This window comes from Urocitellus parryii, chromosome 3 (genome assembly GCF_045843805.1).
Source record: "Urocitellus parryii isolate mUroPar1 chromosome 3, mUroPar1.hap1, whole genome shotgun sequence".
Lineage (NCBI taxonomy): Eukaryota > Metazoa > Chordata > Mammalia > Rodentia > Sciuridae > Urocitellus > Urocitellus parryii.
In genome coordinates, this window is record NC_135533.1 from 219,660,660 (window position 1) to 219,687,969 (window position 27,310).

Here is a 27,310-nt window from a genome sequence, read left to right on the forward strand (position 1 = left end):
CTGGGGTCTCGAAGAGCTGGTCCACTAGTTATGTAGGCTTTGGGTAGCCAAGGTGGGTACTCCAGCCTCCTCGAAGCTGCCTAGGACATTCCCAAGCTCTGACCTCAGACCCACTTCATGGTCAGTTGTCCTTAGGTGCTAGACCCATGTGGCAGCCTGGTACCTGTGACCAGGCTTCTAGAAAGCCCATTCTGCACGCTTCATGCCCAGGATCACCAGCACTGAGTGGGTTCAAGCGTATAAATGTGCTCACACATGCCCCACAAATCTCCTGTGATCACAAACACACTCACTCCCCACTCACACTGCATGTGGCGGTGCTCATAGGGACCAGGGTGCATGTGTAGTCTGCCATAAAGACACAGAGGTTCACATCTTCTCTGCAGTCTTCTCTGTCTCTCTTTTTAAAATATGTTTTTAAGATGTGTGGACCTTTATTTCATTCATTTATTTATATGTGGTGCTGAGAATCGAACCCATGCCTCACACATGCCAGGCAAGCTCTACCACTGAGCCACCGCCTCAGCTCCAGTCTTCTCTTTATTTGCTCCAGGGTAGTGGGTGCTCTGGGGAGCTGATGTTGGCTCCTGGGGCTCTCCTGCCCCCGGGGGAGGCAGGCTCAGAGCACAGTCTCCATCACTAGGGTGTCCGTCGAGGCCTGGCCAAGGCCTTTGGGATGCTCAGAGCCTGCTGCAGGCTCCGCCTCCACTCCTTCCTGGTCTTCCTCCTCCTTCCCTTGGTCCTCAGAGAAATGCAGGAAGACCTGGCGGGTGGGTGGTCCAGAGAGGACAGGACGGACAGGAGGGGCTGTCAGCCCAGGACCCGGGCCCCAGCCCCTCCCCAGTCCCAGCCCGACACTGTGGTCACCTCCTCCAGTGTGGTCTGGCTCACAGAGAAGTCCTCCATGCCATGGTCTGAACCATGGGCTGCCAGCTCTCCAAAAATGTGTGCCAGGGCTCCGCGCTCTCCCGGTGGCAGCTGGAAGCGGAGGCGACCCCCATGCGCTTCTCGAAGCTCGGCCCCCGGGAATGCGGCCACCACAAAGGCCGTGGCTCCCTCGTGCCGGTCCACGGGCACCCTCAGGGTCAGTGTGTGGCCAGCGCCGAATCTGGAGTGGGTGGGGACAAGGCTACCAGACAGGCCCCTGCCCTGCCCAGCCCAGGGCACGACCCCGCCCACACCGGCTAGCCTCCAGCCTCGCCTCTTCTGCCCGGCTGCACCTGACACACATCCGCTCCCTGCGCCGCGCCCCGCCCGCACTCCTGCTCCTAGCCCCGCCCCTGCAGCCCCCCACCCTCCAGACCTGCTTCCGGGCACCCGCAGCGCCCCCACGCGCCACGGCCACGCCCACCCGCCGCCAGCGGCCCACCACCCGCCCCGCTCTAACTGGCCTCTGCTGGCTCCTTAGTCCTTCTAAACCCACCGCAACCTCGCGCTCATCAACCGGATCAAGTGTCCCCAGTACTGCAGCCCTCAGCAAGCCCCGCCTGGCCCCCTTCCTCGTCCCTCCTGCTGTCCATCATCCTGGCCACTCTGCGGCTTTAGCCGCTGGGCTCCAGGTCTGAACCCTCATCCCACCTTCCTGTCCGCACACCTGCCCAGAGGCCTCTCGCTCACCTGCGCTTGAGGTGCTGCGTGCTGCCCAGGCAGCGGAACCGCCCGTTCACCATGATGGCCAGGCGCGTGCAGAGGGCCTCGCACTCCTCCATGCTGTGGGCGGCAGGTTCGTGAGCTCCGACCCGCGCTGCGCGATACTGGCCAGGGCCCTCCCCACCACCCTTTTCTGGACATTTCGCTGGGCCCAAACTGCCTGGTTCCTGGGGCTGGGTACCACCACAGTGTGTCCTTACGCCTGGGCCCGCCAGCTTCCTTCCCTCCCCCTGTCCCTCCGCCAGGGTCAGGACCTTCCCATCCGCTATGACCCTGTGGTCTGGACCACCTTCTGAGGCACCTCCTCCACCTGGAGCCTGGGCCAGTCACCTGTGCGAGGTGAGCACCACGGAGCGGCCCTGGCGCACCACGGACAGAAGGCTGTTCCAGAGGAAGCGCCGCGCACGGGGGTCCATGCCCGTGGTGGGCTCATCCTGGGACGGAGGAAAGGCCCTAAGCCGGGTCCTGCCTGGGTCCCAGCCCTGCCCCACGCCAGATCCCACCCCACATACCAGGAAGACCACAGCGGGATCCCCAACGAGCGCCACGGCTGTGGCCAGCTTGCGTTTGTTGCCCCCACTGTAGGTGCCCGCGAGTCTGTCGGCGTATCGCGGGAGCCCCAGGCGCGCCAGGCCCCAGCTGGCGGTCTGCAGAGCCCAGCAAGAGCGACACGTTGGGGGACCAGGCGAGCTGGGTGGTACCAGTGGTGGTGGGGTGGGGCCACAGTGGGTGAGCATGGGGCCGGGTCAGAGGGAGGCTGGGATGGGGGACCAAGTGGACACGGGGCAGGGCAGAGTGATGGTGGAGCAGGGCCAGCGGTCAGGGGGGCGGGTACAGTGGACATGAGTCGGGCCCAGGAGAAAAGAGCAGGGATGGGTGAAACCTGGGAGTGGACCCAGACACAAGAAGGGGACCTGAGGCGAAAGGCGGGAAGACCTAGGCCAGGGTCCCAGCTGGAGGCGTCAAGGAGGGAGAACACCAGGCCAAGGCGGGAAGGGGCCTGGGCCAGGTGAGCACAGCAGCTGGGAGCCCCGAGACCGGATGCTGAAGGACCAAGCATGAGCACCTGAGGGCGGGGAGCAGGGGGGGGGACCGAGGAGGGGGGCGGAGCTCACCCCTGCCACCAGGGCCTCAGGGACGCCTCGCAGGCGTGCAAACAGCTCTAGGTGTTCGCGGCCAGTCAGCAGCTCGAAGATGGCGTCTGACTGCGGGCAGTAGCCCATGTGGCAGTGCGCGGCAGCTGGTTCCTGGGCCACGCTGCAGGTGGGAGTAGAGGGCGCAGAACTGGCTAGTTACTGGTCACACTGGAGGCACACACAGGGGTCTCAGGGCCACCTCCATGAGCACGGTGTGGGAGGACCAGGAGCAGAGCTGGTCGCGGGGGAGGTCCACACTGCCCCCACCTGGAGCCCCCCACCCGGAGCCCCCCACCCGGAGCCCCCACCTGGAGCCCCCCACCCGGAGCCCCCACCTGGAGCCCTCACCTGGAGCCCCCCCCCTGGAGTCCCCCCACCTGGAGCCCCCCACCTGGAGCCCTCACCCGGAGCCCCCCACCCGGAGCCCCCACCTGGAGCCCCCCCACCTGGAGCCCCAACCCGGAGCCCCCCCACCTGGAGCCCCCCACCCGGAGCCCCCACCTGGAGCCCCCCCACCTGGAGCCCCCCACCCGGAGCCCCCCACCCGGAGCCCCCTCACCCGGAGCCCCCCACCCGGAGCCCCCACCCGGAGCCCCCCCACCTGGAGCCCCCCCACCCTGAGCCCCCACCTGGAGCCCCCCACCCGGAGCCCCCCACCCGGAGCCCCCCACCCGGAGCCCCCTACCTGTGACCTGCCAGCACTGCCTCGCCCATGCTGGGCAGTATGTCCCCGGTCAGCATGCGGAACGTGGTGGTCTTCCCGGCTCCATTCACACCGAGCAGTCCGAAACACTGCGGGGTGCCGCAGCTGGTGCTGGGGAGGCCCAGCCCTGACCCCCACCTTGGGTTCCCCTGGCAGCAGCCCTAATGGCTCAGGGGGACCAGCCCTGTCCTTGTGTTTTTGGAGCCTGGTGGCAGCCTTGAGTTCCGGCGTGGGCGGCTGTGGGCGAGGTGGAGCCTGGGACAGACCCTGGGGTACTGGAGAGGCACAACTCTGTTCTTCAGCGGGGAATGTGTTGGCCTTCTGTTTACCGACTACGGTAGGTATCCTACAAAGCCCCTACACAGGTGTGGGCACAACAGACTTCCAAATGTTGGCTGGCACGGGGTGAGCACAGTGATGCTTCATAAATGGAAGCATGCAGTAGGTGCTTAATTAATGAGGATATGTTGGCTCAAAACAGGAGTTCAAATCCTGGCACCCAGTCAGTGCTCAGTAAGTGGTGGTGGGCAGCAGGTTCCTGGAAGGGTCAGCCCTGCAGTGATGTGCAGCCTCCCACCCCCAGCACCAGGTCCTTCACGGGGACTCACCTCACCTGGGGGGATCCCCAGGCACAGGCGGTGGACAGCTGGCATCCTCTGCCCATGGTACACCTAGGAGGAGGCAGGTCCCTGAGAAAGGGGGTGGCCAGTGGGAGCCCCAGCCCAGCTCTCTGTGGCCACACCTACCTTGGTCAGGTCCCTGAGAACCAACACGTCCCCCTTGGTGGCCCCTCTGACCACCCGCTGCCGCTCGTGGGCCACATCCTCATCCTCCTCTCCCAGGGGTGGCAGCGTCCTCGGCTGGGGTCTGAAGACAGAGACACGGTGGGTCCCAGGTAGGTCCCTGGCCCTGCCACCCCACCCTGCTCCCCACTGACTGTGGCAGGAGGCGGCCGAGGTGCTGCAGCAGGAGCGTGAGCAGGAGGAAGAGGGGCCCCTGCACAGACATGGCCAGCAGGTTCTTGCCCACCACCTCCCAGTGCAGGGGCGACTGGAACTGCCTGTCACCTGTGGGGACAGGAAGGAAGGACTCTGTCCCAGGGAGTTGTGTCCTCCCAATCTGGCTCACCTGGATTCTCAAGGTAAAAGTCAAAGAAGACCTGGACAGGCTACTCAGCTGGGGGTCTCAGGGGCATAGAAAATAGAGGTCGGCCACCCCCCTCCCTTATTTAGGTCATTAGATTTCCAGTGATGTGCCACAAGACAAAATCAACTTTTATGACTTCTTTTCTACACCTCTGACTGGGCTCAACCTTGAGGCCACCTGGGGCTCTTGGGTCTCTCCCTGGAGGCTGTTGGTCTCCACTCTGTGTAACTGACTCTAGGACGGCACTTTTGAGGGTGCTGACCAGTCTCACAGGGCAGGAAGTTCTCACCCAGGCGCTCAAAAGCGTCAGCCATGGCCTGGTTCCGCACCATATCGATGAGCCCCCGGCCCAGGCAGAAGTGGGGGAAGACGAGGAAGATGCGTTTCAGGACGCGGCTCACCTCCTTCAGCTTCTGCTTGGGGGCAGGAAGAGGCAGTCGGTCAGTCGGGAGCTGAGGCCACACTGCAGCCCAGCCCCACCACCACCCCGCAGAGCCCAACCTGATCCGAGAAGAGCTCCAGCACGAAGGTAGCCATGCTGCCGTTGATGCCCACAAAGAGGTTGATGCAGGTGAGCACGACGTAAGCCGTGCTGGGCACGGAGAAGAAGAAGGAGGCCGGGTACATGAGTGGCGTGATTGACCAGCTGCAGGGCGACAGGACCTCACTGGGCACCCCTGGGAGGAGCAGGCCTCCCGGCGGGCCTCTGATCATGCAGATCCGGGCGGGCTGAGCTTTTAAGGCCACGGTGGAGATGACTGAATGGAAGGCTCCCAGTTTCCCACCCAGCTCCGCCTTGGCCCTCAGGAGCTGCTGCAGGGTCCCGTCTCCCTCGGTGCAGGGGGGAGGGCCTAAGAAGGAGCTGGAGGGACGGGGACCTCACCCATACAGTAGCAGCAGCAGCAGGAGGGCAGGCAGGTTGGCAGGGGCCACATACGCCTTCTGCTGGAAGACCAGGAAGATGAGCACCACGATGCACACAGCCACCAAGTAGTTGCACTGCACAGAGATGGACGCCGCCCTCCTCAGCCACTCTCAGCCCTGTGACCCCTCTGCTTCCTACTTTTGGGACATGAGAACATGATGTGTCCCACGGTCCTCAAGACCTCACCCCTGCGTGACCAGTCCCAGCCCAGAAGGGCCAAAGGGCAGCTAGCCCCCCACTCCTGGGCCGCCCCCGCACCATGTCCCAGACAAAGTTGCTCAGCCAGTAGAGGGTGGGGGGCAGGCCCCCTACGAGCTGCAGGTGTTTGGCTCGCGTGACACGCTCCTCAATGAGGACCAGGGTGAAGCTGGCCGGGATGAAGGACATGGCGAAGACCACACAGATGGAGACCAGCACGTCCACGGACGAGGCCATCCTGGGGGCGAGGGCACGAGGCTGCTCAGGGCCCGGCCACGCATGCCCCGCAGGGATGAGGCTCCTGGACCGCCGTGGGTGGCGGAGAGGGCCTGAGCCACGTGGGGAGGGGTGGTCGAGCTGCTGGGCAGGAGACATTGCCCGGGAGGACCACGGGCGGGACAGGGACACGTGGAGTCTGGGGGGCTGGAGCGCGGTGGCCGGAGGTGGCCGTTACGCGGCCTCGGAGCAGGTCGCAGCCCTGGATGACAGAGTTCAAACCTGGCCACGCGGCAGCCACGCTGCCCCACACCTCAGAGCCACGGAGGTGGGCGGGCGCGGACTCACAGGGCAGCCTCGGACAGCTGCTCCTTGGTCAGGTTCAGGGGGTGGTTGAACGTCGTGATGCTGTAGGCCTGGTGGGCGGCGCCCCGGGGCAGGTGGGCATGCAGGAGTGCATTGTTGGCTCGGTTGACAAAGGCCACCATGGAGTGCCAGCCCTTGTTGTTGAACCAGATCTGTGGAGTGGAGGCCACAGAGTCAGGGTGGTCAAGGCTGGACCCTCAGGGCCATCCAGCCTCCACCCTGGGTTCTCACCTTGAGGCTGTGGTGAGCCTCCAGGCTGTGAGCCCACGCTGAGAGGTTGTGCAGGACCTGGTCCAGGGCCCCACCTGGCTGGGGACTCAGCAGGGCCCTCAGCTGTTCCACCGAATGGGCCACCTCCGTCCCTGAGGGCAGGTCTGGGTCTCGGCCCCCCAATGAGAAGCCCCCATACCTGGGGGGCACAGAAAGAAGAGCTGAGGGCCAGGGGGGTGCGCAGTGGGGCCAGCCACCCCAGGTCCCTCCTTACCTGACCTCATCCACCCACTTCTTAGTATTGAGGCTGTGGAGGACACAGACAGGGAGGGGGGATAGAGGCGCAGGGTCAGGCTGGGCATCTGGACCTGCCCCAATGTCCCTGCCCAGGCGCACCCGGCCCGAGGCCCAGCTGCAGCAGGCCGGGTGCCATGTGGTGCTTACCCCTGGCGCACCAGGCTTGGGTAGGTCTTCACCAGGAAGTCAGACAGGTTCCGGCCCGTCAAGTTTTGGACCACCTCCCCAGAGCTGGCCACTGCCTGGGGCGGTGGGAGGCCACCAGCCGCAGCCGGACAGTCGGGCAGCAGGCGGCGGGCACCAGGCTGGCTGCACTGGCAGGCTGGGGATGGAGACTCTGGGGTCCAGTTGCCACGGGCCAGGACCCTGGCCACATCAGCAGTGGCCTCAGGGACTGAGAACAGGCAGGAGAGGGCCCCTGGGCACTCCGGCAGCCTGTGGGTCAGGGTGCAGGGCTGTGGGCACCCACTGCTGGTTCTCTGGAAGCACGGTGGCTCCCAGCTCCCAAGTGCCACGGCAGGTGGGTCCCCCCCACCACAGCCCTGAGGGGACCCGGGGCCAGAGGGGGTCCAGGCCAGGCCTCACCTGTTGGAGGTGTTCTGCAGGTGGGCCTCCTCCAGTCCTGCCTGCCCCAGCAGCGCCTTGAGCAGGCGGCCATACCTGGGGTCCCCCTGGGTGTCCTCGCTGTGTGTGTGCAGATCAGAGCTGTGTCCCCAGGTGGCCAGCCCTCCCTCCACCAGCCCCTCTCCTCTGCACTCACCTGAAAAAGGACACCTGGGCGCCGTACATGGCAGGACTGAGCCGCAGAGCCGGGTAGTGCCCAAAAGGAGGCACGATGAGGCTGAACAGCAGGGCCAGGCCCACAAAGAGGGCGGGCAGCACAATCTGGAGGGGCATCCCCTCAGCTGCCACCTCCACGACCCTCCAGGCTTGCTCCTACCCTTCCCTGCTCCCGCTCTAGAACCACCCAGGGCTCCCTAGGGTCTTCAATAAATAGGCACAGGATGAAGCTATGGAAGCGAGACACTGAGGGGATGGCCAGAGGCGTCACCAGGGACTCCCCGGCACCTTCCTTTGTCCCAGGGCCCCCTCACCTGTGCAAACAGGCCCCAGCGGCTACGGCAGGCAAGCAGACAGCGCTTGAGAAGCAGGGCTCGGAGCTGCTGACGGGTCAGTGCCCAGCCCTGTACTCGTCCTGCAGTGGCCGGCGCAGAGCCCTGCAAGGCCTGGGTCTCTGGGGCCGACCCAGCTGTCGGGGGTGGGAAGGTCAGTGCTCTGGTGGTGGGGACCTTGGGGGATTGTGGGGTGCGGGACTCACCCAGCTCCCCCGGGTCCAGGGCTGGTTCCTCTGGCATGATCGTGGCCCCCGGGGTCCCCTCGGGGACAGCCAGGTGCACACAGGCCTGCTGCCCAGGGCTGCCATCTGCAGGGCCAATGGGGAACGGGCAGTGTTAGTGTTGTCTGGGGCCAGGGTCAAGGGTCATGGTGGAAAGGTCAGGACTCAGGCTAGGCCCTGGGGTCGACTCAGCCAGGCTTGAGACGAGAACCTGCTCTGGACCCAGGTCGGGGGCAAAGGTCACAAAGCTGCAGCCACACCTTCTGGGTCTGTGTCCGAGGCACAGTCCTCTGTCACCTTCAGGAAGATCTGGGGACACAGCACAGGGGCTCAGGGACCTGCCACCTCAGAGGGCTTCTGAGCCTCCCCCACTCCTGGCGCAGTCTCCCCCAGGAACGCCCCCCTCGCCCCCTCGAGTAGCCAGCTCTGCTGCGTCCCCCAGGCTGCCCTCCTGGGCCCCGGGACTCCCCTGGCCCGCACCTCCTCGAGGCTGGTGTCTGAGATCCCATAACCACTGAGGCTCAGCGCCCCCAGCTGCTCATCCAGCTCCCGGAAGAGCCTGGCAAAGCCGCCATCCAGCGCACCCGCGTAGGGCAAGGCCAGCACCAGCTCGTGGGGCAGCTCCTCCACCAGCCGGGCCCCCGGCACCCAGCGCCGCACCAGGGCCAGGAGCTGAGGGGCACCTGCGTGAATGAGGTGCATCTAGGCCCTGAGGCCCGGGAGCCCCTCTCCCACCCGTCTCCTGGGGGAGGAGCCAACCCTAGGGGCGGAGGTCAGGGGCAAGAACTTGAGGGCAGGACTGGCTCAGGGTCCTTGGTCAGGGGGGCCTGTGTCTGGCTCAGCCCAGGACAGGTCAAAGGTCAGGGCCAGAGTGTGGGCTCAGCCAAGTTCAGGCACCTTCTGACACAGCCCAGATGGGGGCATTGGAGTCTTGTTGCCCTGAACAGGACTCTGCTGCCCCCTCCCTGCCCGGGGGCCTCCCACCCAACTCACCCGCAGTGCTGCCCTGGCCAGAGCCCCTGCCGTCCTTCAAGTGGGTGTCCTCCTCATCCTGCAGACAGAGGGGCAGCCACAGATGTGGCCATCAGGCTGGACAGACCCATGGGGGTCAGGGCAGGGCCTAGCTCTGGGCCTCACCTTCACAGCACTGGCCAGGGGCTGGGGACTCTTCACCAGTGTCAAGTAGTAGCCAGAGCCCAAGTGACGGCGCAGGAAGAGTGGGGACCCACAGCAGCACAGGCGGCCACCTGCCACCATGGCCACCCGGTCTCCCAAGAGCTCGGCCTCATCCAGGTGGTGGGTAGAGAGGATCAGCGTGCGACCTGCACATAGGGCCCAGCCCCAGGTGTTGCTCCAGCTGTGGTCTTGCTGGCCACCTCCTGCCCACGGCTCCAAGCTCCTACTCACCTCTCAAAAGCCAGCCCGGCCCTCCCCCGTCAGATGTTTGGGCCCTGCAGCACAGTCCAGGGGAACCTCAAGCCACCCCCCACTCTCACCTTCCCGGTACTTGAGCAGCAGCTCCCAGATGCCTCGGCGGGATGTGGGATCAACACCAGCTGTGGGCTCATCCAGGATGACCACCCGAGTGTGACCCACAAAGGCCATGGCCACGGACAGCTTCCGCTGCATCCCACCTGGTGGGTTGGAGGATCCTGGCGTGACCCTCCCGGCGGTGGGTATGGCTGCCTGTCTCCTCCACCCACGGAGACCTCAAGGCCTGGCTCCTCCTGGTCCCCAGATCCGTCCCTCGGTTTCTCAAGACCCTAACCCTGTGGGCTCACCAGAGAGGTGGCGCGTCTGAGTCCACCGCTTGGGCACGAGTCCCACGTCCTGCAGCAGACGTTCCTGCTCAGCGCCCACCACTGTGGCACGCGAGCCCTTGAGCTGCCCGTAGAACCACAGATGCTCCTCCACGGTCAGCCTGCGGCGAGGGGGGCGATGGCCACCAAGGGGTCCTGAAGCCGGCCCAGCCCACCCACAGGCACTCCAGGACGTACATGTCAAACAGCACGTTGTACTGCGGGCAGACCCCCAGGTGGGGCCGGATGGCCTCCATGCTGGACTGGACGTCATGGCCCAGGACAAAAGCTGAGCCACCACTGGGCGGGAAGAGGCCGCTCAGGATAGACCTGGGGGAGGCGGGAATCTGCCTGTCACCAGGAGAGGGGCTGCAAGCACTTACAGAGCACCTACTGAGGCTTACCCCAGGGGCACAAGGTCTGCACTTTACAGAGGAGGGGAACTGTGCTGAGAAGATGCCTGTCCCCGGGGTCGCGTGCACGGCCCCCTCCCCAGGCGCCTTCCCCGCTGACAGACAGGGAAGCTGAGACAGGAGGAGGAGGGAGGCCAGCCGCTCACAGCGTGGTGGTCTTGCCCGCCCCGTTGTGGCCCAGGAATGCAGTGATCTGGTCCTGGTAGAAGTCCAAGTTGAGCCCACGCAGGGCTGGCTGTGGGCAGCCGGGAAAGCGCTTCTCCAGTCCTCGAACAGAGACTCCAGGGCGCAGGCCCCAGGGCGCCTCCTCCACCAGCACTGAGGAGGGAGGCCGTCAGCTGTGGGCCCTGGGGGCCCCAACAGCAGGGTGAGGAATCAGGGAACTGTGAGGCGAGGGACGGTAGGAGGAGCCGGCCGGCGTAGTGTGCAGGGGCTGGGGAGGGTCTGATCTGGGGGAACCTGGCTTTTCACGGGGAGGAGTGGGGAGTCCAGACCGGGAAGCAGTTTTCAGGCTTGTAGGGCCTCACCCTTTGGGTCCTGCGGGGCAGGGATGGGGTCGGGACCCTTGGGGGGTCCAGGCCCACACCAGTAGCTCCTCCGAAAGGGAAAATTCCACGGTTCTGGGATCCCGTACTGGCCTGGGGGAGAGAGGCTGAGTCGTGCCGACTACCCGTGGAGTGTGCCGACTTCCAGCCACACACCTGGAGTCCAGACATCCAGGTAGGCGCTGGCTCTGCCTTTACAGGCAGCTACCTGTGCGAAGGTGCCAGGAAACACCACGTTCACCACCCTCACCACCCGAGGCACACCTCCAGGTACTTCATGGCAGGGAGGCACCACCCAAAGGAAGTGGTGCTCAGGCCGCAGCCAGAGACAGGGCCCCACTCGGGACCTAACTAGGTGTGTCCAGGTAGATGACCCAGACCTCCTGTGGGCACTAGGGCCCACCTGGGCACACAGCCTCCAGGTACCAGACGATGATGCCATAGAGGGTGGCGTCCAGCAGCAGGAGGCCTGAGACCTGCGCCAGGCTGAAGACATCTGCCGCCGGTCCCCGGCCCAAGTTGTGCCACTGTGCGCCCTCACCCTGCTCCTCCAGCAGGGCCAGGCTCTCGCACCCGAAGCCGAAGGCCACTGGGGACAGCAGGCTCTGTAGAGGAGTGGGTGGGTCAGAGGGTGGCCTGGTCCTGGGGTGTGCCCGCCAGGCCCCACCGGCCCTCACCATGGCCACACGGCCACCCGTGGGCAGCCTGTCCCTCCAGGCCACACAGAGCACGTAGGGCAGGTAGAGTGAGAAGTAGGCCAGGCCTCCACAGGCGGCCGCCAGGTTGGCACGCGAGAAGAAGATGCTCAGCAGAAAACTCTGGACCACAGTGGCTACCGCAAAGGCTGCCAAGAACAGGAAGACCACGGCCGGGTGGCTGTAGGGGAGGATGTCCCCCACCTGTGGAAAGCACAGGAGTCCAGGATTTGGCCCTGCCTCCTGCTTATAACCCGGGCACGCAGCGGTCCGGGGCCCAGAAGGCGGGGGCGCGCCCACCTTCAGCACCAGAACGAGCAGCGCCGCGCTGAACAGGAAGGGCCCCAGGCAGCTGAGAAACCAGCCGAGCCAGAGCACCGCGCGGCTGAGTCCCATGGCGCGCATGGTGTCACGCAGCCGCGTCTCCTTCTCCCGCACCACGGCCTTGACGGTCAGCGCCACTGAGTAGATCCAAGCCAGCGTCAGGAACAGGGGCAGCGACCGGCTCAGCACACGCAGGAACCTGTGGAACGGAACGCGACATGGTGGTGGATCATGGTGGTGGTCCACCTGGCAGGACCGTTCGCCTGGGAACCCAAGGCTCAGCGGCGGCGAAGGTTCCTCGCCCCCGGGACTGGCGCCTAGGAATTAAGTGCGGAGGGGCGCAGCGCTCACACGTCGTCCACGTAGCACGGGTAGGGCATCTGCTGCAGGTAGAGGCCAGCGCGGGGGTCCGTGCCACTGAGCACGCGGACAGCAGCGCGCTCCAGCAGGTCCTGCAGATACACGAAGCCGCCCCACACATAGCGCAGGTCAGTCAGAGGGTCCGCGGCCGGGCCAGGGTCCCAAAACCTGTGAGAGGGGAGTGGCGGGCAGCTGTAGGGAAGTGCTGGAAACTCTAAGGACCCGCCTTTCACAGCTGGATCTGCACCTTGCGGCTCAGTTACGCACCAGCCACGCCCACCACTGCCCTCAGCGGGGACCTACTTGGGTCTCCTCCCAGCCTAGGCCATGCCCACAGCGCCTAGGCACCCAGGTTCTGTCTGCGCTGAAGGTCCAGGGTTGGCCCCGTCCACCAAACTCTTGCTCCTTCCCACCTGTCCCTGATCTTATTGGTCCTGGTGACATCGTCGATGTCCATGCGGATCTTGATTTGCACGTGGCCGTGGCCAGGGCCCAGGTCTGGGGCTGGCTTCTTTGAGGAGTCTGCCGGGTCCTCGGGCTCCAGGAAGACGATGCCTGCCCAGAAGCGGTGCTCGGCCAGCAGCTGCAGGGCCCGCGACACCAGGGCTGCCTCCGAAGGCCAGGCCTCCAGCTTGTCCAGGGACACACACTAGGGGTATGAATCCCAGGAGCTGGGGTCTGCCCAGCATGGTACGGAGGACCCCATCTGGGTCAAGGCAGACTCCTCCCCAGGACCTCCAACTGTGTTCCCCCTCAGACTTCTGTGAAGCCCAGGGTATCTGTGACCAGGCCCTCTGCCGGACAGAGCCCACCTCCCCCAGGGCAAGATTTGCCTCCACCTTCGGATCCCCAGGTTGGCCTTGCCTCCTCTCCATGACTCAGACCCCAGGCAGATGGCTCACTTCCATGACTTGGCCTAGTGTGCCCATCAGATGTCCCACATCAGCGTGGGCATCGCGCCAGCTGTAGCCACCCATGCTGGGGTCCAGAAAGGACTGCAGGGCCTCCGTCGGGTCTGGGCCTCCTGGTCCTGGCTGCCACCCTGATCTGTCCTGCCTTTGAAGGAGCCTCTGGGGGGTGTCAGGTGAGGAAAGGTCGTATCAGGTACCCCTTCCTGTCTGTGGGGGCCCATCTGCCCTCCCACCACAACTTTCAACTTCCACCTCCATGCCCTGACCCAGCATGGCACCCCCACACCATGGACCCTCACCCTAGCCCACCTGCAGAATAGCCACATTGGCACTGTTGTTCATGAAGTCAAAGAGTTGGGGTCCCAGCACCCCCCAGACCTCCTGGATATCCTTCAGCAGAGCCAGCTCCTCGAAGGTCCGGTTGACCTGCAGGGAGGCAGCACCAGACCCGTCCTGGCCCTTCCCACTCACCACTTGCCACCCTCTGGCCTGGGGGCCCTGCTTCCATCTGTGCCTCGGAGCCTGTACCTGCTCTGCTGGTCTCTGACAGCTAACAGACTCCTACATGCAGCTTCCGAGACCTTCTGGCCTGGCTGTGACACACCTGGCCAGATACTGGGTGGTATCTGGCCACTCCCTCCCGCCTGGCACCCAGTGCCCTCACCTGGGCCATGAGCTGCCTCGTGAAATTCGTGTCAGGTGCAAACAGCAGTTTCCCCAGGATCAGCGGTTTCAGGCGCCTCCAGAGCAGGCGGGACAGTGGGTGGTCTCCCAGAGCCCCCATCAGCTCAGAGCAGGCAGGGCCTGGGGTGGGGGTGCTGTGAGGCCTTGCCCTCTACCCTCCGCCCCACTTCCCAGGTGGGGAAACAGGCCATTCACTTACTCAGGCCTTTGTCTGGCAGGTTTGGTGCTGGGCCCTGCCCCACCAGCTCCCTCAGGTCGCCAGCCTCGTACCAGTTGAGGGAGAGGCCCCCTGGGCTGCTAGGCCCCTTAGCACTGCAGAGGGCTTCTGACACCAGCTCCAGGGGGCCACCTGTCCCCCGGGGTCTCTGCAGCAGACTCCGAAGCTCCACCAGGCTGGGCAGCACCAGGAGCTAAGGCAAGGTCAACAGAGAGCACTGGCCATCCTCCCACAGCACCATCCATCTCCAAGCCTAACCCACAGCAGGGACTCTGCCAGGGGCACCTGAACCCTCAAGAAATGTGCCCAGGCCACCCATCACCACCCCAACCTGGCCAGGGTCAAGGCCGGGTGGAGCCTCACCTCCTGGGCCAGGTCTTTGACTGCTTCCACAAAGCTGTCCATGGACTCCTGGGCATGACCCAGGGCGCCCCCCAGGGATTCCTGTGGAGGAGACGGCAAGAACACCAATGGCCTCCTCTCTTCGTCCACCAGGTGTGTAGGGGCCCAGACCAGCACTTTACCCACAGGGAACTGAGGCTCTGAGAGGTACAGAGCCCAAGCTTCAGAAGGGCTCTCCCCAGCTCCGCGCCTCAAGCCTCCCAAAAGGGGGGCCAGACAAAGTCAGGAGAGGCTGAGGGGGGGGGGCACATTCAGGAGTGGACTTTTACTTGGGAAGATGCTGTTCTTAGAACGTTCTGTCCAGAAAAGGCAGATGGGGTAGGATTACAAGGGAGAACCCCAGTGGGTACACCTCCACCTGAAGCCACGCCTTGCTATCCCCCCCCCCAGCTGGGACCACGCCCAAGTCACTAGGACATGCAGTGATTGGTCCGAGCCCTGTGCTTCGAGACTGGAAGGCGTGGTCATTCAGAGTGGCTTCCCACAGCACAGGACTTGTTCAGTGGCACCCTGGAGTCTCCACCACCATGCTAGACAGGACAGGGCACACTGACTGCTCCAGGGGCCAGGCGCAGCCCCTGCAGGGTGAGCACTGGGGCTCCTGAAACAATGGCCCAGAGGCCGCTGCTCCCACCCAGCCCTGCCTCACCCCTGGCAGCAGCATCCCCAGAAGCTCAGCGGCCAGTGAAGGACGCTCCTGCTGCCAGTCAGTCTGTGGAGGCCAGGCTGGAGGAAGGACACACAGAAGCACAGGGTTGGCAAGCCTCTCCTGAAGCACCCCACTCCACCAGTGCCCGGCAGGCAGGCTGGGGCTCAGCGCTCAGCCCTCTAGGGCCCTCCCTACCTTTGCTGCTCATGGCCCTCAGCAGGGGCATCAGCTCTCCCAGGCCAGTCAGTGTCCTCTGGGCACTGGGACCCCCCAGTACAGTGCGGGCATCGGCCAGGAGCCGAGAGACCCTGGGGACAGAGTCGGGGAAGGAGGTGGGGTTTCGGGGGCACTCCTGGAGCACTGAGCCCACGGGGGGCCCCACCCAATGCCTCTTGCTCACAGGGAGTCATTGAAGTTGCTCAGGAGCCTGGGATTTTCACCAGGCGTTGGCTGCGGGAAGCAGGAGTTGTTCACATTGCAGATGAGGCCCTGGAGCCAGGGCACAGTGCCCGCGGACGGCAGTGGCTTGTTGGGGAAGTGGCCTGTGGGGAGATGCCAGCTCTGCCCACCTCTGCACCACCCCGCGACGGCACACTTCTAGCAATAGAGAGCTGGGCTGCAATCCCTGCAGCGGCTGCCCCTGGGCGGAGGGGGTGGCCCATCGCTCCTCCCCAGACAGTGTCTGGCCACGGGGACTCACATTCGTGGTGCTCCAGTGGGGGGTGGGAGTGGCGGACAGCCACCAGGATGAAGAAGAGGAAGAGGGGCCACAGCAACTCGACCAGGAGCTGTATCTGAGCAAAGAATGGGTGGGAGATCGTGGGCCCACGGGGGACACCTGCCCACCCCGCCCTGTTCCGCAGCTCGGGGCAGTTGCGTACTGGCTGTCTCTTGCGATACATGAAATTCTTCCAAAGCAGCAACATCAGCTGTGTCCGGAAAGCCATGGTGAGACTGAACAGGGACGGAGGGGTCGGGACAGAGGTCAGAAGGGTCAGTCTGAGGACGTGCTGTGTGGCTGCCGACAACTGCCTGCTCCTCTCTGAACCTGTCTCCCCTTCGACCCTGCAGGGCTCCCAGAAGTTCGGACCGAGCCAGGTGAAGAGCAGGTACTGGATCTAGGGACGCTCCTCGACCCAGAAGGAGTAAGCCAATGGGAACCCTGCCCGAAGCCGTCCTCGCAGCCGATTGGTTGCCAGGGCTGTCGCTCTCAGACCCCAGCCGGTAGCCCGCTGAGAAGACCCTCCTGAATTCTTAAGGGGCGGAGCCTCGGCTTAACGCTTTCACTCCCAGGCCCCACCCCCAGGCTTTTTGCAGGTCCCATCTCCGCCCCATCCCCCAGACCTTGGCCAGGGTTCCCTTTGGCCCTGTCGCCCAGTGATAACAGCAACGAATACTCACTGCGTTGGGCATGTCACACGCCCGGCTGGCAGTACTAGATTCCACTTCATCTTACAGAAGTGGAAACTGAGCTCAGGAAGGGGCACGTAAGCGGGAGGCCGAGCCCAGCTCTCCACCGCATCACGTATCGTCTCTCAGAGGGGGAGAGGCTCCAGCAACACCCGACCCTGTATTTCTCTAGGACTGTTCAGCTCTGGGCTACTTTCTTGCACAAATGGGGAAACTAAGGCTCCCAGAAAGGCGGGAAGTTGCCAAAGGCCAACATCCATCTGGGGACTAGGACCTAGGACCGCGACCTCCACCTCCTGGCCAGGATTCTTTCTGACGCAAGTGGCTTTTGGGATCTCTGGGGACCAACTCATTTACAAAGGGGTGGGGCTGGGGATCTCTAAGTGGGAAAGGCACGGCAGGTGTATGTTGGCAAAGGTCCCCTCAAGTGACTCCCATGCCCACTTCTTCCTACTGAGCTTTAGTGGTCAATTCAGCGCCCCCAACACTCACAGGAAGGAGAGGAAGGGTGAGTGGGACCGGAGCTCAGCCAGTACCTCTAATTCCCAGGGAAATTCGCCTTCCTCCCACCCCACCCCACCCCACCCCGCATTCTCGACTGTCGCCAGACAGTCCTCCTCTCCCGGTCCCCCTCACCGTTCCGGCCTCCAGCTCTGGCCCGCCTTCCCTCCGCGGCCAGGGGGCGTGGCCCCTTTAAGAGAAGCCCCCGGCCGGCTCAGCCCCGGCAGGCTCAGCGCCCCCCCCCCCCCACGGTTTACCGCCTTTTGCATCCCGGTGCTCACGGCCGCGCCCTACACGCCCCGGCCCCGGCCGCTGCCATTGGCCGCTGTGCCCGCCAGTCACTGGCCGGCCCCATCGGAGCCCCGCGCGCGGAGGGTTAGGGCGGGATCACAGAGGGGCTCCCCGAGCCGGCTTTCTTAAAGGGGCCGCGCGCCTCTTGCTGCATCACTTGCGGGTGGCAACGCCACTAGTTCTTCCCTCGGGGCCGGGCCGGCGACCCGCCGGCGGGGACTGTCCCCGGGGAGCCTGGCTGTCTGTCACGTTGCCTAGTCCCCTGTAATACCAAGGCCCCCAGTGCAGGAGACCCTCTTCCCGTCTCCTGGAGTTCTGGGTTTCCAAGGTGGTGCTGGCTGGCTGGAGGGTGCGGATCCGCAGCCAGGAGGTGGCCTTGGGCGGAGGGAGGCCGAGGTGAGGACCAATGCAGAGCAGAGAGGGCAGGGGCAGAGGCAGCAGGCCTCCACTGCCAACCCACTCCCCGCTCCCCACACCCCAGAGTGAAGCTGGAAAGGCGACCCTACCACCCAACTCTCAGCACCCTCTTCTCTCTAAACAGAGGCTTTATTGCTTTTGGTCCGCACTGGCATTTCACATTATCTCAATGTCCAGGGCCCCTGGGTGGGGGTCATGTGCAGTAGGAGGTGAGGGATACTAGTTGGTGGACCCAGAAGGGGAAGAGCTGCAGGGGGAGGTCTTTAAAACCTACAGGACCTGAGGGGAGGGGGCCCTGGGTGGGCGGGGTCTGGTTTTCCCCAACCACTGAGATTCAGTGTCCTGCGGGGCCTTGGTTTCCCCGCTGGGCCCCTGGGGAGGACCCAGGGCTGCTGATCTTATAGGAATGTGGTCCCTCAACAGGCCTAAAACATTTAGGGGCTACAGCCTGGACCCCTCCAAGGAGGCCCATTTCTGAGCACTCCCCTCTACCATGCCCTCCCCTTCCTCCTGAAAAAAAAATAAAAAATATCGTTTTCCTTGGTTAAAACTTCCTGAAACTTCAGCCGGTACAAAACCCACAGGCGTAGGGGGAAGAGATGAGGAAACCGGAATCCATTGGGGGGGCCACCTTCCCCGCTGCCCCCTCCCCCTCCCCCTCCCCCTCCCCCCTCTCCCCCACAAAGCTAGGTCCACTGCCCCTGGGAAATCTGCTCCCGGGTGTCCGAGGATTCCCACCGCTGCAGGGGCCCTGCCTTCGCCCAGCTCAGTCTGTGAAACCCCAGCAGGGAGGGAAAAGCCCTGGCCCTCCCACCCAGCTGCCCAGACCTGCCTGGCAATGCTTTAAAAAACAAGCAAGAACCCAGAAACCCCCCAGAGCCCAGGTGGGTGCTGCTGCGGGCAGGGGACCCAGCACACTGGGGCCTCAGCAGCCAGCCTCTTCCAGGTAGGGGGGACGTTCCGAGGCCTCCCCGGGGCCGTCGCTGGTGCCCACCGCACCGCCATCTGCCACAGGGCCTTGTGGGCAGTACTTGGGGTCGTATATCTGGCGGCCCAGGCCAAAGACCTGGCCGCTCTGGCTGGCCCCCTGTGTGTAGCCCATCTGCAAGGACATGGAGGAGCTGTCACACCTGTGCGTCCCCAGCTTGGTGTCATAGATGTGCCGCCGGGTCCCAGGCGCCGTCATGCCCACCTGCAGAGGGGGAGCGGGCCTCAGGGGAGGAGGGAGGGGCCTTCCATGGTCTCCCCCTGCTGCCCATCCAGACCCAGGACCCCCACTGGGCCCCCCAACCTCAGCAGACACTTCTGACTATGAGGAGGGGTTCTAGGCTGCCAGGGACCCTGTCCCTCGCTCAGCCCTGACTACTTAAAACCAGGAATGTCCGCCTTCCCCTTGACAGCCTCCGGCTGGGACTCCAAACCCATCACAGGACAGGTGGGACCCACTGGGCAGAAAAGATGAGAGTCCCAGATCTAAGAGTGTCAGATCTGAGGGACCCTAGGGCACAGAGCGGGGCTGTCACTTCCCCAGGCACACGCTGCAAGGGGACAGCAGCAGCAGTGGGAGGGTTCAACAGGCAGGAGGGACAGAGAGAAGGCTGGGCTGGCCGGCAGGGGGCCGGATGAGGCTGCGGGATGGCCCACCTGGCTGGCACACTTGTTGGTGCCCATCTGCAGGCTGATGGTGGAGTGGTCCATGGGTGGCAGGATGTGGTTCTTGGGGTCATAGAGATGCCTCCTGGTGCCATACGCCGTCATGCCTGACTGACTGGCGCACTTGTTGGTGCCCATCTGCAGAAAGTGGCTGGAGAGGTCAGTGGTCCCTGCCAGGCCTCCAGACCCTCAGGAGGTCAGGACTTGGGGGACATCTGGTGCCCACCTGCAGCCCGATGACGCACTGGCCCGCCTTCATGGTGGCATCATCAAAGTTCCGCTGCTGCCTCTCCGAGTACTTGACCCCAATGTCCACACTGCTCTGCAGCCCTTTTGTCTTGGCCTGGGGTGAGGGGAGCTGGGAGCCTCAGGAGGGGCAGGCACAGGGACACAGACACCCGGCCCAGCTCCACCTCCTCCTGCCCAGCCTCCTCCCCTCAGAGACCCCAAGCCCCTTCCCACGCAGGAGCCTGGCCCCAGGCTCAGCTTCCAGACCACCGGCTCCTGGACACTGAGGACACGTCTGCAGCAGGTCCAGGACCGTAGGACCCCTGGGCTGCCCCGGCACCAGACTGTGTCTCTGGCCGAAGGAGGACAGTGCTGGGGCCTCAGGGCGGCTCAGAACCAATGCAAACCCAGAAAAGGAAGAGCCTCCACACACAGACCCCCCACCGCGGTCCCCTCCAGCCTCACCTTCCCAGCCAGTGCCAGCAGGGCCACCTGGACCTGCGTGATGTTCCCACTCTCAAAGAGGTCGTTGGCCTCGAACAGGTCCACGGGGTTCATGCCGTAGCTGACCATGGCCTTGATGAAGTTGGAGAGGTTTTCTAGCTGGGAGGAGCCAGGGGAAGGACAGTGAGCGGGCCCGACCCTCTGACAGGGCCCCTGCCCGGCCCCTCCCACCAGCCAGCCCTCACCTGGTGCCAGTTCTGCATGGAGTGGTTGATCTTGGGCACAGAGCCCGGCTGGAGCTTGTTCATGAGCCTGAGAGGAGGGACACGGTGGGGCAGGAAGGCCGCGAGGTGAGTGGTCACCTTCCTGGGCAGCTTCAGTCCCTTTCTTACCAGACCACACCTCTGCCCAGCAAGCCCAGCTGCTCCAGGAGAGCCCTGGTGATACAGCCTGGAGCCCTGGGGTGGGGAGGGAATCTGGGAACTGCCATTTCAATTTGTGGTGTGCAAATCTGGAGATCTGCAGGGGACAAACAGGGTGCTGGGAGCCCTACCCCGGGGTCACAGCAGGATGCCTGGCCACACACCTGTCAGCCCAGCTGCCCAAGTGACTGCGGCAGGAGGCAGGAGTCTCAGGCCAGCTCAGCCGGGACCCATCTGCTCAGTGCTGGGTGCCTGCCTAGCAGAGAGGGCGGGGTTTGCCCGGCACCAAGAGACCTGGCCCCCAAAACAAGAGGAAGAGAAGCAGGAGCAACTCGGACCCTCAGGAGGGCAGCTGGGGCCACTCGGGGGTGCCCCGGCAGGGTGCACTCACGTGCATAAGATGACCCCATCCTTCAGACCCTTCTGGAAGTCGGGGCCGATGGAGAGGCCCGTGAGACCCTCGATCCAGGTGCGAAGCTCTGCCTCCTTCTGAGGGTCGTATTTAGACAGGAGCTGGAGGAGCAGAGGGCACTGGGCTGAGCCGGCGAGGACAAGGACAGGGACTCCAAGGGAAAAAGAGGCAGAGGGGCCTGGAGGTTCCCACCCTGTGGGAGCAGACATGTCCAGACTCCCCTGGTGACAGTGGCCCTGGCTCCACCTCCAGGCTCCGGACCGGCAGGTCCAACCCCCACATCTCACCACCTCACGCTTTCCAGTCACCACACCCAGGATGCTCACCACCGTGTGCAGGTGTGCAGCCATCGCCACAGTCGATTCCAGAACATTTCATCACCCAAAAATAACCCTGTCCCCCATGCCCCCCGGCTGGCTCCCACGAGTCCACTTCCAAAGTCTTGGACTTTCCTATCCTCGCATCATCTGGCACTGAGTCACACGCTTGTATCTAGCTCTCACCAAGCAGAGGACCTCAGGTCCACCACGCTTCAGTGCATCACCTGGCTCTCGATCGTGGTGGAGGGACACTCCAGGGGGATGGACCATGGTATGCGTCCATCCATCTGCTGGTGGACATTTGGGCTGCTGCCTTTCAGCTGTGTGGATAGGGCTGCTGGGGACAAGGTGTGGTTCCTTTGGCCACCTGTCCTCACACTCCTGTCTGAGTCACTTATTGGGGAACGACTGGATTCTGTTTCTGGAACCAGCTGTGCCAGCTCCTGCCCCAGGGCCTTTGTACAGACTGTTGTGCTGACTCAGGTGCTTTGTGGCCAGGCTTGAAAGGTCCCTGATGGTCCAGCTGCTTCATGCCCAACCAGCCTTCACCTCCGCCTCCCTCCCTGGGCGCAGCTCCCTCCCGGCTGGCTCTCTGGTCCTCCCCCTGCATGCCTGCACAGCAGGACAGAAAAGCTCTGACCCCACACCACTGCTCTCCCCCACGGGCTCACAGCCCTCCACCCAGGGCAGCACCTCAGACCAAGAGAAAAGCTGGGATGGACGAGAGGCCGGCAAATCCAGGCAGGTGTGTGGCAGATGCCGCCAGCCCCAGGGCAGCCCTGAGAAGCTGATGCTGGCCCTTGGTCAGGACTGTCCAGCTGGGTGGTCTGTGCTACAGATGCCCTGTCCTCCTTTCTCAAGAAAGAAAAGGGCCCCTTTCCTTCCTCTGCTCCTACACCCCCAGGGGTCCAGGAGGAGGGCATAAGTGTCCTCTGCAGACCTGACTTCCCAGGTGACCGTGGACAGATGTCCCCCTCCCAGCCTCAGTTTCTGCCTCTTCGCATGGGACAAGCTGCCTAAGGGTCCTCTGCGATGCGCCCCACTTCCTGGCTCCTGCCTCAGGCCCTGTGACTGGGATCAGGACCTGGCTGCACAGGGCAGTCAGCAGGAGGCCTGTGAGTCCACCTGCCTGCCCCGGCCCCTGGTCTCCAGGTTCCCAGGCCCTGGGGCAGCCTTTGGGAGGGGGGCGGCTGCAGGCGGTGATCTCCAGGCTGAGAGGCCTGTGGGGCACCAGGCAGGCCCTAACCAGCTGGGCCCCGTCCCTGACCGCTCTGGTGACCAGGGCTCCAGGTCCGGCCCTGCCCACAGTGGCCTTCCTCCCTGGCCACGGGCCTCCTACAGCACAAACTTCTCACCACAAACTGCCAGGAATGTGGCTGTGCCTCCCTGCTAAATCAGGACCAGCTGTTCCGGGCAGTCCAGGCCTCGTGGCCAGCTGGGGCCCTAGGGCACAGCTGATCAGAGACACACTGGATGCTGGCCTGCCCCAGCACTGTCTGGCCAGGGTGGGCGAGGCCTGGGGATCATCCCTGGGAGGACGGTGGGTGCTGAAGCCTCAGCCAGTTTGCCTCAGGGTGGACCCTCCAGTGCCCTGCAGGCTGGTCAGCGCCGCGCCCATCCTCCCGTCCCACAAACTGAGGGCTGGTCACAGGGAGCCGCCGGGCTGCTCCTTTGGCCTGCGGCCTCACCCCTCCAGAGCAGTACTCAGCTGCCCCAGCCCAGGGTCTCAGAGGATTGCGGCTCCCCCCTTCTCTGTCCACGTCAGACCGCCCAGGAGAACCAGGAGTCCAGGGTCCACCTGTGCCTGGGCAGCAGCAGCAGCCTCTCAGGGCCTTGCCCTGCCTCTGCACCCACAGACCGCACAGGTGGGGACCCCAGAGTTGGCACAGGGTGTGCGCGGAGCCTGTGGGCCTCAGTCTCCCTGCTGTGAAGGGCAGGGGAGGACTGGAGACCCCGGCGGCTGCTGGAGGCTGGTGGGGGCTCCCTTGGCCTGCCCAGGCAGGTTCCTGGCCCAGGCCGGGGGCAGGGAAGCCGGCTTCCCCCAGCTGACAGGGCCCCAGAGCCTCAGGCCAGGTGGGTGGGGGTCACCAGCCCCGCCCCTCCCCTCCTTCCTTAGCAGCCCTGCTGTGCGACCCTCTAAGGGTGTCTGCCCCTCTGAGCCCAAACTAGAAGCGTGTCTTCAGGTGACCTCGGGGGCCGCTCGGGTTTCCAGGGGAGGACGCCCACACGTTTGGGGCCGGTGCAGGGGATCTAGCTGCCTCCGGTGTCTCCTGGGCCCCAACTTCCTCCTTCGCCCCCTCCCAGGTGTTGGAGGCCTGGAAATTCCTGGGGGGCTCCTGGGGGGGTCCCCCGGCCCTTCTCAAACCCGCCGGCCCCGCCCCCTTCCCCAGCCCGGCAGAGGAGGGGCTGGGGGTCCCCGCGGACCCAAGGGCCTTCTCGGAGCGGGGCGCGGGGCGCGGGGCGCTGTTCCCCGGACGTCGGCGCCCGCGGCCTCCCGCGCGACCCTGCCCGACGGCGCGGCCACTCACCCGGCTGCGGACCTCGGCCGAGAGCCCGTACGCGGGCCCCTTGTTGAACTGCGAGGAGCTCATGGCTGCACGGCCACCGCGGGACTGGTCGGCGGCACCGCCCCTCCGCCCGGGGCCGCCCACTGGGCGCCGCGCCTGCCCTTATAAGGCTGTCACCCGCCGTCCGCCCCGTCCGCCCGCCCGCCCGCGGGAAACTGAGGCCCGAGGCCGGCGCCTGCAGGAGTCCGCCAGTCCTGGGGCGACCCGGGAGGAGAGGAGCAGATGGGCAGGTGGGCAGCTCCGGGAGGCCGTCGGCCCGGGCGCCCCGTAGGAGGAGGGGCAGGTGGCAGAGCGGAGCGGGGAGCCTGGGGCTGAGTCGTCCCCCCCCCAGGACCCCCGCGGGCCGGGTGCTCGCGCTGTCCAGTGGACAACAGAACGCACAGACTCGGCGCTGTTTGCTTCCTCACCCTGGAGTGTTGGCCAGAGGAGCCCTGTCTTCAGGGACAGCCCCTCAATAGGCCAGAAGCAGCCAGGCACCCTACCCACCCTCTCCCCTTTGAGAAGCCAGTGGAAGGAAGGGCCAGGTCTGGGGGAGTCTGGAAGGAGAGCGCGGACGATAAAGAAAGGGCTGACGGGGCGTGGAACGTGGGGCTTTGAGGCACTAGTAGGAGTTGGACACATCTGATAAGTGACAGGTTGGGCTTCTGGAGTGACCCCTTCCCATTCCCAGGAGGGGACTCCCCCATGATGCTCTGCTCCCTGGATGTCTGTCCCCTTTTTTCCCATCTGTCATTGTCCCATTTCATCTGAGTTTGGCTCCTTGCCAGAGGGTTTAGGCAAATCCTTCCCTTCCTGGGTGTCAGTCTGATCGTCTGTAAAAGGGGGACCAGTGGACAGTGGGGGGCTCAGCCTAGTTTATTGGTGTCCAGACAGGGCATGGACTGTGAGGGTGGCCCTGTGCAAGTCCGCCCGCACCCTACCATCTGTGGCTTCTCGGTGCTGTGGTTGCAGGCCCAGGAAAGGCGTGGACAGCATCTGCCCAGCGTGTGCCCCGCAGCACCTCAGGGCCTCCGTCTCACATCCCAGCCCCTGGTGCTTGTCCAGCAGCCTCCCGAGAGCCAGTGGGACTCCATCCTGGGCGGGCTCAGAAGGGGGCGGCCCAGGATGCCCGCTGTGCCAGCCATGGCTGCAGCAGGAGGTGCAGGGCGGCAAGGGGTCCAGGGAGGGCTGGCCGGGGCCCCTGCACAGAGGGACTCTGGGTGGCTCCAGGCCCCAGAACTGCCCTTCGCAGCCCCCGAGGCACGACAGCTCCTGGACCCGCCTGGGTCTCCTCACGACGCAAGGCCACCCCCCAGGCACCCAGAGGCACCCAGATACAGTGAGAGGCTTAGACCTGGGCGAGCAGGACAGAAGCCCCTCCTGCCCCTCCTGCCCTGTGGCCACCGGCGCCGAGGGCAGCTGGGTCTGGCTGTGTCCCCTGGCAGTGCCCCGGCCTGAGCTTCCGGGGGCACAGGGGCACCCCCAGCTGGATGTGCCGATCAACCCTGATTGTGAGTGAGAAGGACCCACCTGGTCTGGCACCCTCAGGTGCACTGAGACAGGCGGGTCCTGCCTGGGTCTCCTCTCCCTGCGAGTTCTCTGAACCCTGAACAGGCGTGAGAAACCGGGGTGCGCTGTGCGTGGAGGGCGCGGGTTCTGAAGGCTGGACCAGCCCTTGGCTGACGGCATGCGGTGGCGAGGGTCTGATGTGACATTCTTGGCGTGGTGCTGGGGACGGGCCCAGGGCCTCTGGGGGGCTGGGTGACGCTGTGCCGTGGAGCCCCACGCAGGCCCTGAAGCGGGTCGTCCAGGCTGCTCACCTGGCCTCAGTCCTTCCTGTGGGCCTCCCCGAAGGCCCCGTGAGGCTGCCCAGCGCTGGAAGCTCTGCTCCGCTTTCTCGGGCCTGTGAACTCAGCACGGCCTTCACAGAAAGTCCTCCAAGAAATCAAAGGGTGGAAAGGGTTCTGCCAGGCTGAGCTGCGCCGCGCCGGCTCCCAGCGCCGACCACGCACGCCGGGCACCGCGGCAGGCAGCCTCGCAGGCAGAGCCGGCCCGGCCACTGGTGGGGCTGAAGACACGGCCTGGCTGGCACTCAGCGTGCCTGACCCCGGCCGTCAGGACTCAGACGTCCCAGAGCTGGAGGTCCTGGGGTCCTGGCACTGCAGAATGCTACCACTCTAGAAACGGAGACCCCAGACTCCCCAAGGACACTATTCTGTGTGATCTCCAGACTCTGAAGCTTTCTAGTCCCATGGCAAAGCCTGGGTTCCACTCCTGCTCCCCACTTGACTGTGTGACTTTACAAAATCACTCCACCTCTCTGTGCCTCCCCTTGTGGAGAAGGGGTGTGATAACACCTGCTGGAGGGGCTGTCGTCAACATGCGGTGGGTCATTGGTGAAGCCCTCAGAAGGCGCCCAGCGGGGCGAGAGGGCTTGTGGCGTCTGCAGCTGTCCAAAATCTCGGGAACACCGGCCAAAGAAACCTGGCAGGGCCCAGGGACTTCCCGGCTCTCTCTGTGGGGACCCTGTGGCCACCTTATTCACCTTAAACCTCAGCGTGCGCTGCTACCCTGTGGGGCTGGCGCTGTAGGTGGCGGTGTGGTGACCCTGCAGCAGCCACTCCAGGGACAGCCTGGGTGCGCTAGAGGGTCAGGTCAGAGCAGCCGGCGCTGGCCTGGCCACCGGGTGTGCCTGCTCCCTCCAGTCTGTCAGTGGCACACTGGCAGGAGGGCCCCAGAATGATGGTGGGTGTGGCCAACGCGCAGGAAGCCGCAGGCCCTGGAGTCCAGCCTGGGCAGGTGGGGGGGCCCCTGTCTCAAGGTGAAGGGAGATACAAAGCGCTCGGGATGCAGCTCCTGTTGTGGCTGCCCTGGTTCCCTCCTCCCCTGACCCAGACCCCAACCCAAACCGGTAGATGGCCACAGGAGCCCAGAGGGCGCTGCCCACCAGGGGGGCTTGGAAGGCGGCCTTCCGGGCCCCAAGGCTGAGGAGCCGCCACGCCACCGCGCCTTGAGTCGCGGCGGCACCCTCGGCTCTCCTTGCTCCCTGTCCCTGCAGGTCGCAGAGCTCCGTGAGGGCCCGAGAGGCCTGCAGTGGTCACAGCTGAGTCCCCGATAGGAGCACAGGCAGTGGGACACTGAAACTCATTTCCCCAACCCTATGTGCCTCTGTTCGCCACCGGCCTGGGTGGCAAGTTGTCCCACGGGGGACAAGCGCTTGAGCGGCTCTTCCTCCTCCCGCGCTGCTGCCTGGCTTTGGAGGGTGGGGTGGAATAACTGGCATACAGTAGGCACTCAATGAATGCTAGGTCCAAGGTGTCTCCAGGATGCCTGAGGTGTCCACCAGGCTGGGACACTCGTCCGTGCGCGGGAACAGAGTGGGGTTGGGGCGGTGCAGGTGAGACCCAGCGCTAAAAAACTCCTGGACTCTGCAGCACGTGCAGGGCCAGCTCGGCGCAGCCCGGTCTTGGCCTGCGGTGTCCTG

General features: G+C 64.8%; 2 protein-coding genes across 3 annotated transcripts; both read right to left on the reverse strand.

Moving 5' to 3' along the window:
* Window positions 1-430: 430 nt before the first annotated feature.
* Window positions 431-16,299, reverse strand: Abca7 (ATP binding cassette subfamily A member 7). Of its 2 annotated transcripts, XM_026413952.2 has the most exons (46): window positions 16,064-16,299; window positions 15,883-15,976; window positions 15,583-15,724; window positions 15,378-15,490; window positions 15,183-15,259; window positions 14,495-14,575; window positions 14,114-14,324; window positions 13,895-14,034; window positions 13,540-13,656; window positions 13,222-13,389; window positions 12,733-12,968; window positions 12,311-12,487; window positions 11,936-12,158; window positions 11,618-11,839; window positions 11,344-11,545; window positions 10,923-11,033; window positions 10,542-10,713; window positions 10,181-10,312; window positions 9,965-10,104; window positions 9,680-9,817; window positions 9,321-9,505; window positions 9,177-9,234; window positions 8,664-8,866; window positions 8,444-8,492; window positions 8,166-8,270; window positions 7,942-8,096; window positions 7,608-7,732; window positions 7,433-7,531; window positions 6,995-7,282; window positions 6,825-6,857; window positions 6,572-6,749; window positions 6,323-6,492; window positions 5,819-5,996; window positions 5,519-5,634; window positions 5,137-5,281; window positions 4,925-5,048; window positions 4,427-4,556; window positions 4,236-4,356; window positions 4,098-4,160; window positions 3,472-3,578; window positions 2,766-2,907; window positions 2,163-2,297; window positions 1,981-2,084; window positions 1,618-1,710; window positions 868-1,108; window positions 431-763 (listed from the first exon to the last, which is right to left on the reverse strand). In XM_026413952.2, exons 1-46 carry the CDS (start codon window positions 16,127-16,129, stop codon window positions 620-622), a joined length of 6,453 nt encoding a protein of 2,150 aa, XP_026269737.2. In that variant the 5' UTR covers window positions 16,130-16,299; the 3' UTR covers window positions 431-619. The 2 variants fall into 2 exon arrangements, with proteins under 2 accessions (XP_026269737.2, XP_077652770.1); XM_077796644.1 differs by having other exon boundaries at window positions 7,942-8,270.
* A 2,214-nt stretch (window positions 16,300-18,513) lies between these two features.
* Window positions 18,514-23,877, reverse strand: Cnn2 (calponin 2). The gene is made up of 7 exons (XM_026413987.2): window positions 23,809-23,877; window positions 20,940-21,061; window positions 20,372-20,438; window positions 20,148-20,285; window positions 19,681-19,797; window positions 19,446-19,592; window positions 18,514-18,993 (listed from the first exon to the last, which is right to left on the reverse strand). The coding sequence occupies exons 1-7, from the start codon at window positions 23,869-23,871 to the stop codon at window positions 18,727-18,729; spliced, it is 921 nt and encodes a 306-aa protein (XP_026269772.1). The 5' UTR covers window positions 23,872-23,877; the 3' UTR covers window positions 18,514-18,726.
* Between the last annotated feature and the right edge of the window lie 3,433 nt (window positions 23,878-27,310).

What these genes read in the sequence shown, in the direction of transcription:
- Abca7 (XM_077796644.1), bottom strand. Translation starts at nt 16,129, where the DNA reads ATGGCTTTCCGGACACAGCTGATGTTGCTGCTTTGGAAGAATTTCATG. An exon ending in GAGGGCCATGAGCAGCAAAG is followed by an intron (nt 15,260 to 15,377) that starts GTAGGGAGGGCC and finishes TCCTTCCTCCAG; the next exon opens with CCTGGCCTCCACAGACTGAC. An exon ending in CTGCAGAACACCTCCAACAG is followed by an intron (nt 7,283 to 7,432) that starts GTGAGGCCTGGC and finishes CCTGACCCACAG; the next exon opens with GCTGCCGGAGTGCCCAGGGG.
- Cnn2 (XM_026413987.2), bottom strand. Translation starts at nt 23,871, where the DNA reads ATGAGCTCCTCGCAGTTCAACAAGGGGCCCGCGTACGGGCTCTCGGCC. An exon ending in TGCTGGCACTGGCTGGGAAG is followed by an intron (nt 19,798 to 20,147) that starts GTGAGGCTGGAG and finishes CCCTCACCCCAG; the next exon opens with GCCAAGACAAAAGGGCTGCA. An exon ending in CCAACAAGTGTGCCAGCCAG is followed by an intron (nt 18,994 to 19,445) that starts GTGGGCCATCCC and finishes CCCCCTCTGCAG; the next exon opens with GTGGGCATGACGGCGCCTGG.